The sequence below is a fragment of the Equus asinus genome, unplaced genomic scaffold (genome assembly GCF_041296235.1).
Source record: "Equus asinus isolate D_3611 breed Donkey unplaced genomic scaffold, EquAss-T2T_v2 contig_803, whole genome shotgun sequence".
Lineage (NCBI taxonomy): Eukaryota > Metazoa > Chordata > Mammalia > Perissodactyla > Equidae > Equus > Equus asinus.
Window position 1 is genome coordinate 2,177,638 of NW_027225520.1, and position 15,623 is coordinate 2,193,260.

Consider the following 15,623-nt stretch of genomic DNA (forward strand, 5'->3'; position numbering starts at 1 on the left):
TTTGTTAGCAGGGCGAGCCGCTGCCATAGGCCGGCAGGGCCGCCGGTCGCCCGGCCGCGGCCCCGCCCCGCCCCGCCCCGCCCCGCCCCGCCCGGCGCCTCCAGGAGCGCGCCTGCAGTCCCGCTCCCATATGCTGCGGCCGCGCGGCGCCCAGGGCAGCGGCGGCGGCGCCGACCCGGAGCGGCACGACCCGGCGCCGGGGGCGGGCCGCGTCCATGGGCCTGCGGCGGGCGCTCGGCGGCCGTGCGGGCGGGCGGCGGGGACCTCGCGCTCTGTGAGGCCCACGCCCGGGGCCGCCACGCAAGGGGAGGCGCCCGCGTTCCGGCGCCCGCGAGGCCCGACCGCCGCGCGGCACGGTGAGAGGCGGCCGGCCGCGGGGCATGCGGCGGCGCCCGCGCTGAGCGGCCCGCCCACCGCCGTGGATGCTGCCGCCGCGCCGCCCGTCGTCCGCCGCGCAGCGCGCCCGGCCTGGCGAGGTCTCGGGGCCGGCGCCGCCGCCGCGCGACCATGTCGGCGGCCAAGGAGAACCCGTGCAGGAAGTTCCAGGCCAACATCTTCAACAAGAGCAAGTGTCAGAACTGCTTCAAGCCGCGCGAGTCCCATCTGCTCAACGACAAGGACCTGACGCAGGTGAGCGGGCCGCGCGGGCCTCGCGGGCGCGGGTGCGCCGGCCGGCGGGGGCTGTGCGGGGTCCGGGGCGCGGCGCGGCGGGGAGCGCGAGGGCGGCGCGGGACAAAGGGAGGCGCTCCGTTTTCCGCGGGGCGCCTCCTCCCGCTCCCCGCGGCCCGGCCGCCGCGTGAGTCGTGCCGGGGGTGCCGTGACTCCAACGTGCCTGCTTCTCCGCGGAGGGGACACAGGGCTCGGGAGGGGCCCGCCGCTGTCAGGACCCCGGCGTCTGTCTTGGGGCCGGGCTCGGACTCGTCCGCCCGGGGCGGCTGAGGCCGGAGGACTGTGCGGTGGCCCGTGGGCGCCCCTCTGGTCTGGCGCAGCCGCCCTCTTCCCCGTCGTGGTCGCCGTCGGCGGCCGGAGAGCGGGGCAGGGTCCCGAAGGCTGGCACGAGCGTCCGGCCTTCGAACTTCGGCTGGGGGGCCCGCTGTCGGCGGGGGGCTGGGGCTCCTCCCCGCCGGGCGCGGAGTGGGGACACGGGGTCGGAGGGCCGGGCCCCTTGCCTGGCCCGCGCTGTCGGGAGAGGGCTGGGTCCCGTCCCGGAGCTCCCGGGTCGGCGTCAGAGCCGCCGCCTCCAACGACGCCGAGTCCTGGGCCCGTCCCTGGAGTGGCTTCGGAGAGGAGGGCTTTGTGTGGGTGACAGCGGCCTGGGAAGTTGGGCTGCGGTCCCCGGTGGCCCTTGGGGCCCTCAGCGGTCGCCTGCGCTCCCGGCGCCCAGGGTTCTCCGGAGCACGGGCAGGGCTTTCGGACGTGCGGGGTCCTTGCCTCCCTGACCCAGCCTCGTCTCCGTCTCTTCAGGAGGCGTCTGTGGCCCCTCCTCGCCGTCCTGCCCAGCCTCCATCCTCTAAGAGCGTTCCCTCCCCTCCCCGAACGAGAGCAGGGGAGCTCCTTTCGCATTCCAGCCCGGTGTGACCCAGGTGTCGCCGTCCCTTTGCAGAAGAACCCCCGAGATGGAAAACATTGCTCTGAAGTGCCGCGCCTGGCTGTTTTTCATGGTGCTTAAGCGCTCCCAGGGTTTGACTTGTTTACATGGCAGAGCGGAGTCAGGTGGCAGGGCAGGGGTTGTGGCCTGGGATGTGGTGTCTTCCTCTGAGGTCAGGTTCCCAGCAGCCAGCGAAAGACCCCTTTTATCTAAAACCAAAAGCTTAACCAAACACTCAAGGCTGCAAAGTCATAGATTGTCAGGGCAGAAGGGCCAGGTCAGCTTGGGAAAGGGTGGAACTCAGTTTCCTGGTGAGTGTTCTGGGGTGGGGGATGGGCTTTAAGGGAGGTTCTCTCTTCTTGACTGGACGCCTTTTTCTGGGAAGCAGTTTATGTGCTGATGAGGGTCCTGGACCAGGAGTCAGGAGACTTTGCTTCTAATCTTGCTGTCACTTTCAGCTGCACGACCTTGAACAAGTCCCTTTGTATAGTTTCATTTCCTTTTCTATGAATTGGGACTAGGGATCCCTGGCTTACCACCCTCACCAGGCTGTCGTGGAAAGCAAGGAATGGTCTTATTCAACTTTTTTCTCTTACTACTTAAAAGATAGAAATTGCCTACCGAATAGGGAACTTGGGTTTAGGAAGTTTCTGGGCTTGGCAAGGGCTGTTCTGAGAGAGATTCATGGTTACTCCAAGCGACTGCCAAAATTGGTAAATTGGGTATTTACACCTCATCGGGCCTGTTTTCTGATTCTTAAGCTTAGATAAACTAGAGTGAAATCTGCATATTGGAGTTGAATCTGTTAAAAATTAAAAAAAAGTCTGTTGATTATTAATTGGATTCAAGAGAGGTTGTCAGAAATTTGAAGTACTTTACTCCTTTCGTTGTATTCGCAGTTTAATTGTGGATTTTGACGCAGACCCGAGTCTTGCAGGGCACAGCTGGAACGGTAATTTCTGAAATAATGAGTGGGGTTGTTTGTGCTGGGAGAGATCAGGCCGGCCTTCTACCTCCTGGGATCTTTCAGGAAGAAACTGCTCTTGAAAAGAGGAGGAGGGAGACCCCAGGGCTGTTGCCAATAACCTTAGCTGCTGCTCTCTGCATCCGGCCCTACCCCGGCCTCTTACTCTCATCCTCCTGGCTCCATCAGAAAACCTCAGCCAGTCGGTTCCCATCAGTCTGCCCCCTGGTTCCTGCTGCCCCTCCCCGCCCAGAGCTCGTTAGACCGTCAAGGCTGGAAGATAGACCAGTGATCATTGAGGCCACCACCCTCTAAGGCGCTATCTTTCAAGAGTTTCAAAATGTGGTAATTTAGGAAGACTGTGTAAGAAAGATTGGAGGGGGAGAAACTAGAGCTGGTATTTTAATATTCTAATGTCAGGTATTAAGGATCTGACTTTAGATGATAGCAATGAAAATAAATGGGAGGGGATGGAGTTAAAAAATAATCACAAATGAAGAATTATCAGATCTTGGAAACTGAAAGCATGCGGGTGATAAAGGAAAAGTCAAACATGACTTGAGATTTCAATTAATCTCAATTCCCTAGATTCTTCTTATCTTTTACCCTAGTAATTCATCCGGCTGTATTTTTATTTACTAAGTAGCATTTTGTACTTTAGATTTTTTTAGTGGATTAATATTATCGTCTGCTTTCTCTGGAGAAATACTTTTCTCTTGTCTTTGAACTCCTAGAAGTAATTTAGGGTATTAAAATTGTTGTAGACTTCACAAGGTTGTTAGCTATCATACTCTTAATTAAAAAAAAAATTGTTGTAGAGACTATTAGCTGGATTTTTCCAGCGACTACTGAAAGAGCTTTAAGAAAACAGGCACAAACTATGAAGCGGAGGCAGGTAATTACTTTCTGTTGAAATCCCCAACAGTTGGGATTAGGCTTCTTTTGTGCCAAAACAATGGCAGTGTTTTCCAAGGTTTGTCCTAACCCTCTCAGTAGTGCCTGATTTGCTTGTCTTTTTTTTTTTTAATATTTACCCCATTGTAAAAACTGCTCTTGTTTCTTTGAATCTGTTTTCCTGCTGATGAACTAGATTGCTTTTAAAAATGTTTTATACGTTATCTTCAAAAATCATATTGCATCCAGGCAAGCTGATGAAGAATTGCAGATCCTGGCAAACTCCTGGCGATACTCCAGTGCATTTACCAACAGGATATTTTTTGGTATGGTGGATTTTGATGAAGGTTCTGATGTATTTCCGATGGTAAGATCTTTGGTTTATTCTATTAAGTAGGAATAGGTAAACTGGATAAAGTGGAATACATCTTTTCCCATGGCCACAAGAAGTTAAATAGGACTTGTTTTATGTAAAATCTAGAATAGTTAGTGAAATAGAAACTAAACTTGAGCTAACCATGAAATGTAATGGTCAGCGCTAACCTTTTAGAATATGGAAATTGGGTAGTAATCAAGTAATTTTATATATGTTTTTTATTGTGGTAAAATAGACATAAAAATTACCATTTTAGCTATTTGTGTTTTTTTTTAAAGATTGGCACCTAGGCTAACAACTGTTGCCAATCTTTCTTTTTTTTGTTAAGGATTGGCACCTGGGCTAACTGTTGGCAATTTTTTTTCTTTTTCTTTTCTGCCTTATTTCCCAAATCCACCCTAGTACATAGTTGTATATCTTAGTTGCAGGTCCTTCTAGTTGTGGGATGTGGGACGTGGCCTGACGAGCGGTGCCATGTCCACACCCAGAATCCGAACCCTGGGCCACCGCAGCGGAGCGCGCGATCTTAACTACTCGGCCACGCAGCCGGCCCCATTTAGCCATTTTGAAGTGTACAGTTTATCAAGTAACTTTGTAAATCACAGCATAAATCCCGCCATTATGCCACCATTATGTAATATTGAAGTTCTTAGTATAGCTAGGCACCTGTCTTTACCCCCTTGCTTCTTGTCTTAGTGGAAAAGCTCCTTGATCTTGTCCAAAGCTTAAGCCTTTTTCTGTGCCCTGGATCCCGTACCCACCCGCTCTGTCAATCATGACCTCTCTCACTTGTATTTTTTTTAATTAAGACTATTTTTTTTAGAGCATTTTACAGGTTCACAGCAGAATTGAGGGGTAGATAGATTTCCCATATACTCCCTGCCCTTACACATGGAGAGCCTCCCGTTTTAGCAGCATCCCCAACCGGGGTGCTACATTTGTTACAGTTGATGAACCTACATTGACTCATGATAATCACCCAAGGTACATAGTTTACATTACAGTTCACTCTTGGTCATATACATTCTACTGGTTTGGGCAAATGTATAATGACATGTATCTGTTAACACAGTATCACAAAGAGTATTTTTACTGCAGTGAAAATCCTCTGTACTCTACTAATTCATCCCTCCCCTCTAATCTTTGGTAATCACTGATCTTTTTACTGTCTCCAGTTTTGCCTTTTCCAGAATGCCATTTAGTGGGAATCATACAGTATGTAGACTTTTCAGATTGACTTATTTCACTTAGTAATACGCATTTAAAGTTCCTCCATGTCTTTTCAGGGCTTGATAGCTCATTTCTTTTAAATGCTGAATAATATTCCATTGTCTAGATGTACCAGAGTTTCTTTATCCATCCACATACTGAGGGACATCTTGGTTGCTTCCAAGTTTTGGCAATTATGAGTAAAGCTGCTGTAAACATCGGTGTGCAGGTTTTTGTGCAGATGTAAGTTTTCATCTCCTTTGAGTAAATATCAAGGGGCACGATTGCTGGATCATATGGTAAGCGTATGTTTAGATTTGTAAGAAACTGCCAAAATATCTTCCAGAGTTGCTGTATCATTTTGCACTCCCAGCAGCAAAGAATGAGAGTTCCTGTTGCTCCACATCCTCAGCATTGGCTGTTGTCAGTGTTCTGCTATTTGGCCATTCTAATAGGTGTTTAGTGGTATCTCGTTCTGATCTACATTTCCCTGATGAATTATGATGTGGAGCATCTTTTCAAATGCTTATTTGCGATCTGTATATCTTCTTTGGTGAGACGTCTGTTAGGGTCTTGTGCGGGGTGGGGTCTTTTGCTGAGGAAGATGAGCCCTGAGCTAACATCTGTGCCAATCTTCCTCAATTTTTGTTTTTTTAAGGAAGATTAGCTCTGAGCTAGCATCTGCCACCAATCCTCCCCCTTTTGCTGGGGAAGATTGGCCCTGAGCTAACATTCGTGCCTATCTTCCTCTGTATATGTGAGACGCCTGCCACAGCGTGGCTTGATAAGCAGTGCATAGGTCCGCACCCAGGATCTGAACCAGTGAACCCTGGGCCACTGATGCAGAATGTGTGAACTTAACCGCTGTGCCACGGAGCTGGGCCCCAATATTCCTCTATTTTATATGTGGGTTACCGCCACAGCATGTCTGACGAGTGGTGTAAGTCTGTACCCGGGAACACGGGCCGCTGAAGCGAGGCACACTGAACTCAACCACTAGGCCACAGGGCCAGCCCCCGTTGGGTCGCTTTTTAAATCAGATTGTTCTCTTATTGTTGAGTTTTAAGAGTTCTTTTTATATTTTAGATAATAATCATTCATCAGAAATGTCTTTTGCAAATTTTTTCTCCCATCCTGTGGCTTGTCATCTTGCTCTCTTGACTTTGTCTTTCACAGAGCGGAAATTTGTAATTAAGTACAACTTATCAATTATGTCTGTCATGGGTTGTGTCTTTGGTGTTTTATCTAAAAAGTCATCACTGTACCCAAAGTCATCTGGGTTTTCTCCTATGTTATCTTCTAGGAGTTTTATATTTTTCCCTTTTTCATTTAGGTCTATGATCCATTTTGAGTTAATTTTTGAGAAAAGTGTAAGATCCATGTCTAGATTAGGTGTTTTTTGTTTGTTTCTTTACTCATGGATGTCCAGTTGTTTTGACACCATTTGTTGAGATGACTATCCTTTTTGCATTTAACTGCCTTTTCTTTTTTGTCAAATATCACTTGGCTGTATTTATGTGGGTCTATTTCTGGGCTCTCCATTCCTTTCCATTGATCTGTTCGTCTTTTCTTTGCCAATCCCACACTGTCTTGATTACTTGTAGCCCGAAGTTGGGTAGTGTCAGTCCTCCAACTTTGTTCTCCTTCAATGTTGTCTTTTTGCTGTTCTGGGTTTGCCTCTTCATATAAACTTTAGCATCAGTTTGTCAATACCCACAAAATTGCTTGCTCGGATTTTGATTGGGATAGCACTGAATCTATAGATGAAGTTAGGAAGAACTGGGATCTTGACAATATTGAGTCTTCTCCATGAACATGGAGTGTCTCTGCATTTCTTTAGTTCTTTGATTTCTTTCATCACAGTTTTGTAGTTTTCCACGTATACATCTTGTACATGTTTTCCCGAATTTATATCTAAGCATTTCATTTTTGAGGATGGTAATGTAAATGATGTGTTTTTAATTTCAAATTTCTCTTGTTCATTGCTGGTATATAAGAAAGCAGTTGACTTTTGTATATTAACCTTGTATCCTGCAACCTTGCGGTAATCCCTTGTTAGTTTCAGGAGTTATCTTAGTTTATTTTTTCAGATCTTCTAAATAGGTGATCATGTTATTTGTGAACAAAAACAGCTTTATTTCTTCCTTCCCAATCTATATGCTTTTTATTTCCTTTTCTTGTCTTATTGCATTAACTAGAAATTCCAGTACGATGTTGAAAAGCAGTAATGAGAGGGGACATCCCCATACCTCATCTTAGTGGGATAGCTTTGAGTTTCTCATCATTGAGTATGATGTTAGCTGTAGGATTTTTGTAGATATTCTTTATCAAGTTGAGCAAGTTCCTGTCTACTCCTTGTTTACTGAGAGTTTTTATCATGAATAGGTTTAGATTTTGTCAAATGCTTTTCCTGAACCTATTGAAATGATCATGTGGGGTTTTTTTTAGCCTATTGATGTGATGGATAACATTAATTAACTTTTGAGTGTTGAACCAGCCTTGCATACTTGTGATAAATCCTAGCTGGTCATGGTGTATAATTCTTTTTATGTGTTGTTGATTTCATGTGCTGATTTTTTTTTTCTTAGGATTGGCAGGTGAGCTAACATCTGTTGCCAATCTGTTTTTTTTCTTCTCCCCAAAGCCCCCCAGTACATAGTTGTACATTGTAGTTGTAGGTCCTTCTGGTTGTGCTATATGGGACACTGCCCCAGCATGGCTTGATGAACGGTGCCATGTCTGTGCCCAGGATCCGAACCAGTGAAACCCTGGCCCAGTGAAGCGGTGTGCAGGAACTCAACCACTCGTCCATGGGGCCAGCCCTTAATTTTTTTTTTTATATGAGTACAGCACGTGAGATATTTATTATATAGACATACACAAGAGGGAGTATATTGCAACACTGTTTTATATTGGACTTTTTTTTATTGAAGTTATGATAGTTTGCAACACCGTGAAATTTCAGTTGTACATTATTCTTTGTCAGTCACCATACATATGCACCCCTTTACCCTTTGTGCCCACCCCGCAGCCTCCTTCCCCCAGTAACCACTAAGCAGTTCTCTTTGTGCATGTGTTTGTTCGTCTTCCATATTTGAATGGGATCATACAGTGTTTATCTTTCTCTGCCTGGCTTACTTCACTTAACATAAAACCTTCAAGGTCCATCCATGTTGTTGCAAGTGGGATGATTTTGTCTTTTTTTTATGGCTGAGTAGTACTCCATTGTATATATATAACACATCTTCTTTATCCAGTCATCAGTTGATGGGCGCTTGAGTTGCTTCCACATCTTGGCTGTTGTGAATAATGCTGCAGTGAACATAGGGGTGCATAAGTTTCTTTGAATTGTCGATTTCATGTTCTTTGGATAAATACCCAGTAGTGGGATACTGTGTTATTTCTATTTTTAATGTTTTGAAAAATATTCATGCTGTTTTTCCATAGTTGCTGCACCAGTTTGTATTCCCACCAGCAGTGTATGAGGGTTCCCTTTTCTCCACACACTCTCCAACATTTGTTCTTTTTTGTCTTGGTGATTATAGCCATTCTGACAGGTGTAAGGTGATACTTAGTGTAGTTTTGATTTGCATTCTCCTGATGATTAGTGATGTTGAACATCTTTTCGTGTGCCTGTTGGCCATCTGCTTTGGAGAAATGTCTGTTCATATCCTCTGCCCATTTTTTTTATCAGGTTATTTTTTTGTTTTTGAATTATGTGAGTTCTTTATATATTTTGGAGATTAATCACTTGTTGGATATATGGTCAGCCAATATTTTCTCCCAGTTGGTGGGTTGTCTTTTCGTTTTCTTCCTGGTTTCCTTTGCATGCAGAAGCTCTTTAGTCTGATGAAACCCCATATGTTTGTTGTTGTTCTTTCTCTCTAACAACAGTGAATTTGATAGACCAATTTCCTTAAGGATTTCTAGATGGAGATACATGCTTTCGTAGATTATCCTTCGCTAATGTTGTCACTCATTAGTTTAGTCAAAACAGCCAAGATAGATGAGTCGATGAATGGCTGTTTTCAATGGTTATCTAGCTTCTGTCCCAGTCAGTAAACACTGTAAGTAATTTCTTTTTGCTGCTAAATAGTTGATTTGAAACAGTTACCCAGACATGATAAGTTCTATGAGACTGGGCAATAGTACATTTTCAAACATGGAGTAGAAACTTTGGACAGGATGTAAAGAGATCTGGCTTTTAAACAGATTTTAGTCCTTACTCTTTCTGTCTAGCTTTGTGACCATAGGGCAGTCGCCTGAACCCCTCTGTACCTATTTATTCTAATGTGAGTGCATTGTACTAAATCACCTCAGTGTCCCTTCCAGCACTACTGTTCTATGATGCAAAATATTAAAGATGGATTTACATTTTGAATAGAGATCATTCGTGATATTCAGGTTTGGTGTTAAATCAGCTGAAATGCAGGATGTTTTGTGGTCAGATTTCTGAAGAAGCTGTGAAATGCTTATGGGGGCCATTATAGCTGCTAATTGTATAATAATATGCATTGAAATATTTTTTAGAAAGGATACACTTGGAACCAATATGTTAATATCAGATGTTGATTTAAATGGGTTCTGCCGAATTATGAACAAGGATGAGATCAACAATGGTAACAGTATACTAATATTATAGAAAGTCAAAGCCCAAGGGACCTTCGATGCCATTTAATCAGCCCCTTCATTTTGACTGCTAAAGAAAACTGGCCCTAAAGAGATGAAGCAATTTACTGAAGGTTATTCCACGGAAATGCCTTCAGGTTTCCCATTTTGCTGCATATTCCCTATGGATTAGGTTCACTTGGAGATTCAAATTACTCCCTGGAGAAACGAAAACCCGCAGTTAATGGACCTTGACCGCAGTTAATCAGCCTTGGTTGCTTCCTGACATCTGAATTGTTGGGAGAAGGATCCTAATTAGAGACATTTGCCCGGAGGGGTGATGCAGGTTTTAGCAGTAAGGAGGAGTTTTGATTGACTCCTTTTAATACGTGAAAGTAGAATTTGGGTGGGGAGACAGCAGCAGTAGCCTAGAGATTACTCTTCAGAACTCTTTGTACTTCCTTTCACTCTCAACTTTCCCTGGGCGTAATTAGGGGAAAAAGTACTGATGACTGTCAATCATAAGATAAATACAAATCAAAATCACAGTGGCATACCACCTCACACCCATTAGGATGGCTACAATCAAAAGAACAAACTGAATGTTGGCAAGGATAGAGAGAAATTGGAACCCTCGTGCACTGCTGCGTAGTGGGAATATAAAATGGTGCAGCTGCTATGGAAAATAGTATGGCAATTCCTCAAAAAATTAAAAGTAGAATTACCATATGATCCAGCAATTCCTCTTCTGGGTACATATCCAAAAGAATTAGAAGCAGAATCTCAAAGAGATATTTGTACACCTACGTTCATAACAGCATTATTCACAATAGGCAAAAAGTAAAAGCAACCCAAGTGTTCATCGACAGGTGAATGGACAAAGAAAACGTGGTATATACATGTAAGGGAATATTACTCCGCTTTAGAATGAAGGAAATTCTGACACATACTATCACATGGATAAACCTTGAGGACGTTATGCTGAATGAAATAAGCCAGTCACAAAAGACGACTAATACTGTATGATTGCACTTATAGGAGGCGCCTACGGTAGTCATATTCATAGAGACAGACACAGTGGTGGTTGCCAGGGGCTGAAAGAAGCGAGAATAGGGAGTTATTTTTTAATGGATATAGAGTTTCAATTTTGCAAGATGAAAAGAATTCTGGAGGTTGCACAATAGTGTGATGAACTTAACGCTACTGAACTGTACATTTACAAATGGCAAAGATGGTCAATTTCTGTATATTGTACCACAGTTCAAAATTAAAACAGATGCTAATGCCTCGGCCCCGACTCCGTGTTGACGTATCCTCGCCGACACCACTTTGTATTTGGTCATTGTCCTGAAAATGTGAGTATAGCTGGATAGAGTAGGACTCGTGGTGGAAATGTTGAAGCATGATCTTCAGGCTCTTGTGGGTGACAATTTAGGGGCATTGAAATAAACCCTGCCTGCAGAATCAGTGATGACTAGTATATTTCTATTTTTTTTCTTTTCTTTGTGAGGAAGATTCACCCCGAGCTAACATCCCTGGCCAATTCCCCCCTTTTTTTTTCTTTGCATGAGGAAGATTAACCCCGAGCTGGTATCTGTGCTAATCTTCCCCTACTTTGTACGTGGAATGCCTACACAGCATGACTGACGAGTGGAATAGGTCTGCACCTGGGATCCGAACCCATGAACCCCCCAGGCAGCTGAAGCAGAGCACACAGAACTTTAACCTACTCAGCCGTGGGGCTGGCCCCTGATTAGTATATTCCAGTGAGTGCTTTGTATCCTTTTGTGTGTGTGGGAGGGGGAGGGGCAGGCAGCAAAGATTGGCCCTGAGCTAGTCTGTTGCAAATCTTCCTCTGTTTGCTTGAGGAAGATTGGCCCTGAGCTAACATCTGTTGCCAATCTTTCTCTTTTTGCTTGAGGAAGATTGTCACTGAGCTAAAATCTGTGCCAGTCTTCCTCTATTTCATGTGGGATGCTGCCATAGCGTGGCCTGATGAGCGGTGCTAGGTCCACGCCCAGGATCCAAACCTACGAACCCCAGGCTGCCAAAGCAAAGCATGCGAACTTAACCACTATGCCACCAGGCTGGTCCCCGAGAGTGCTTTGTAAATGATGACTTCCAGCTGGAAATAAAACTCTTAAGATGTGTTAGCTACCCAATATCCAGACTCAGAAATAATCCATTTGATCTGAACCTTCCAGTTTATAATGCTTGGCCATGGCTCTGTGGCCACCAGCTGCAGCTAGACAACTTTGGGTCTGAAGTTCTTTTTATGATCTTCATATAAAATAAGCGAAATGTTTTCTCCCCCTCCAAATACAGCTCAAACATTATAATTTCTGGGAAGCTTTCCTGACCTCTCAGTGTAGGTTATATACCCTTCCTCTCTTCTTTGGTGCATGCTGATCTGTATTATTTTATCGTATAACTGCCCTGTTTCTCTCCTAAACTGTAAGCTGCTTTGGAACAGGGGTATTGTCTTACTCGTCTTTGGCTCACTTTCTAAAATGCATACATGTAAGTAAGTACATGCCCAATAAATTTTCACTGATTGAAGAAAGAAAAAAGATGTTTACCCCTGAGTAGCGTGCTGTTTTGTGGTGGAAACAAACATGTAAACAAGTGCAATCCTATGTGCTAGTGGAAAAGTATGTGTTACAGCGTGGGTGCAGAGAAGGGTGTGATCGCTTGGGGGGATTGGGGTGGGGGGGAGAGGCTTATGTGACAGGAATTGAAATTTTAAAGGATGATTAGTTCACAAGGTAGATTTTTAAAGTCCTGAAACAGCAAAATATTCTTCTCAGTATAGTATTATTACAGTACTTTAAGAAAATCTTGTCAGTCATTTGTCTCCTGAGTCACACCCAAAGAGTTGCATGGTACTTGAAAATTTCTAAATGAACAAGAACGCACTACTTTAAAAACGTTCTTACCACTCTTACCCTCTTCCAGTTTTGAAATTCGTCCAAGGTGTCTTGTTTTAATTACCAATTTCCAAGTTCTTAGTAACTCTGAACATGTTTTCTTATGAGTTATCTGCAATTTCATTAGAACCAATTTGGGCCTCCATCTAATTCCAAAGGTCTCCCATGGAATCTTCTTAGAATTAAGGTAGAGAAACCTTAGGGAAACAGAGAGACTAGTAAGGAAGTTTGAGGAGAAAAGGGAAAAAAAGAGGCAGGTTTCCAGGACCAATTCAAGGACCCCTGAAAAGCCAACTACTTCTCTTCTTTTGTTGCTGGGTTTCTTCCTTTTTCCTCCCTTTTTTTCGTGAAGATCAAATTCATTCTCACAAAGCTGACCTCTCCTCACCTCTTTTTATCAAAATTTTCTTCCCTAATCATTCTATTTGGAAAAGCTCAAGCCAGAAGTACAAATACTCTCTAATCCTGATTCCTGGCCCTTTTTCTGGTAACAACATGTGAGGACAGCATGTGGATGTTTGTGACCATTTTATCTCACATTCGTGTAAAATACCAATGTTTTCCTAATATGCAAAATAAATACTAAAGTACCAGTATTGCCATTTTGTTATGGTATCATACATATTAAATTCAAGTCCCAAAAGCTTACCAGGAGAAAGGAAGATGAAATTCCCTGATAGTGACTAGCTAGATAGTTCTGTCAAATGTTAATTCAGATTAAGATAGTATTATGAATAAATGTAATAAAAGATGTGCAAGACATATACTGAAAACTACAGACCGTTGTTGAGAAAACTTAGAGAACACCTAAAATAAAGGATGTATCCTGTTCATAGATTTTAAAATTCAATATTATAAAGCTCTCAATTTTCATATCAATTCCAATAAAAATTCCAGCAGATTTTTGTGTTTGAAGATTGAAATGCTTATTTTAAAATTTATATGGCAATGTGAAGGGCCCAAAATAGCCAAGACAAAAAAATGGCAGAGTAAACAGCCCAGAGGGCCCATCCCTCCACAGAAACACTGAAAAAAGTGAGCAAAAACTGTCAGAATCAACTTTGTTGGAACTCTGGAAAATAGTCAAAGGTTTAAAGCAACTAAGTGAATGCTGAATGAAGAAAAAGGCAACTTCAGCGTGGTAGGAGAGCTCTGTGGTGTTTCAGCCTTGCCCCATCCCCTGACTTTGGTGTGGCAGAGTCTTGAAGACAGCAGTCTGTATTCCCAGCATGGGTAACTGGTCACAGAGAGAGCAGAGCAGACCTTCTTCCCAACAAATTGTGTTTGTTTCGACCTGTCTGTAGGTTCCATGAAGGAATGCTGTAAGGAGCTTGTGTTAGTTTCACCTAACTCAGAAATCTCTCAGGGTAGAAAAGCAGCTATGCATGGGGTGTTCCTCAAAAATAAGGAAAGACAAACGAACAAGCTACTGCTGCTTGGGGCACAACATTGCAGTTGTGGCAAACAGTGGATATGCCAGAAGTCTGGGAGGAAGAGCTGAGAAGAGATTTACTTTGGGAAGCAAAGGCTTGATATACCCAGAACAGGATGCATGCTCAGAAAAGATATGAGTTCTCTAAGCTTTCACCTCTGGCTGTCATTATGCTTCATAGGAGCAGGAAGTGAAGGCTAAGGCAGAGTAGTATACAGACTGGCTAAGTGCTGAAGGAGTGTACCAACACAAAGCAAGCTGCAAAGATCAAGAAAGTATTTTCTTTTTTTGCCTCCAGGTGTTAAAGGAAATCAGTCTCAAATCATTAGATGACCACTAAGCTAGTGAAACAGAAACTTCAGTGTTGAGACATGAAAAAGAATACAGTCTTTACAAAGACAGTTTAGAAAATGCACTAAGCAAAAACTACAACCTACAACATGCAGCAAGAACAAACCTTGGGAAAGGAGGAGAATTTGATTTTCAGAGTTAACACATTCTGATGTTGAAAATGTCGTTTTCAACAAAAATTATGAGGGACATAAGGAAATAAGAAAATACGGCCATTCACGGGGGAGAAAAAGAGAAACTATACCTCAGGAAGCCCAGACATTGGACTTACTAGAAAAAGACTTTACATCAGCTATTTAAAATATGTTCTGAGAGCTAAAGGGAACAATGGCCAAAGAACTAAAGGAAACTAGATGAATAATCTCACCAAACAGAGAATATCAATAAAGAGCTATACCATAACAATAACAACAACAAAATGATAATTATGTGAGGTAAAGAATGTATTAACTAACCTTATTGTGGTAACATTTCACAATATGTGTATATCAAATCATCATGTTGTACACCTTTAACTTACACAATGTTTTATGCCAATTATATCTTAATAAAGCTGGAAGAAATAAAACATTGTTCTTGGGGAAAAAACCAAAGAGATAGATATCATAAAAAAGAACTAAATAGAAATTGTTGAGCTGAAAGATACAGTAAGGGAAAAAAAATTACTCAAGGGCTTCCAAAACATATTCGAGCAAGTAGAAGAAAAATAGTGAACAGGAAGATAAGTTAATTACAATTATCCAGTTGGAAAACCTGAAAGAAAAAACAATGAAGAAAACAGAAACTGAGAGAACTGTGGGACACCATCAAGCACACCAGTACACACGTAATGAGAATCCCAGCAGGAGAGGAGAGAGCGAAAAGGCAGAAAGAACACATCATGAAAGAATGGCCGAAAACTTCCCAAATTTAGTGGAAGACATCAATCTAAATGTCTAAGAAGCTTGTCAAACTCCAAGTAAAATAAACACAAAGAGCTCCATACCAAGACAGACAGAGAATCTTGAAAGGACTGAGAGAGAAGTGATTTGTCATGTACAGAGATCCTTAGTAAGACTAAGAGCCGATTCCTCATTAGAAACCAAGAAGGTCAGAAAGCAGTGGGATGATGTATTTAAAGTGCTGAAAGAAAAAAAATGTCAACCAAGAATTCTAGATCTGGCATAACAATCCTTCAAAAATGAAGGAAAAGTTAAGACATTCTCAGATAAGCAAAAGCTGAGTTTGTTTTCAGTAGATCTTCCCAACAAGAAATGCCAAAGCAAGGCCTTCTT

General features: G+C 43.5%; 1 protein-coding gene across 6 annotated transcripts in view; it reads left to right on the forward strand.

Annotated features, from left to right (window-relative positions):
* Positions 1-482: 482 nt before the first annotated feature.
* Positions 483-15,623, forward strand: part of LOC139044376 (serine/threonine-protein phosphatase 2A regulatory subunit B'' subunit beta-like) — a 145,173-nt gene continuing 130,032 nt past the window's right edge. For 3 of the 6 annotated variants that reach the window (XR_011501322.1, XM_070503864.1, XM_070503866.1), the window contains exon 1: positions 498-630. Coding sequence is in view for 4 of the 6 variants with exons in the window: in XM_070503864.1 (XP_070359965.1) it covers positions 508-630 (123 nt within the window). In the remaining 2 variants the exon portion in view is untranslated. Of the gene's footprint in view, positions 631-15,623 lie in introns of all 6 variants that reach the window. The other 3 variants (XR_011501323.1, XM_070503867.1, XM_070503865.1) reach the window with 2 other exon arrangements.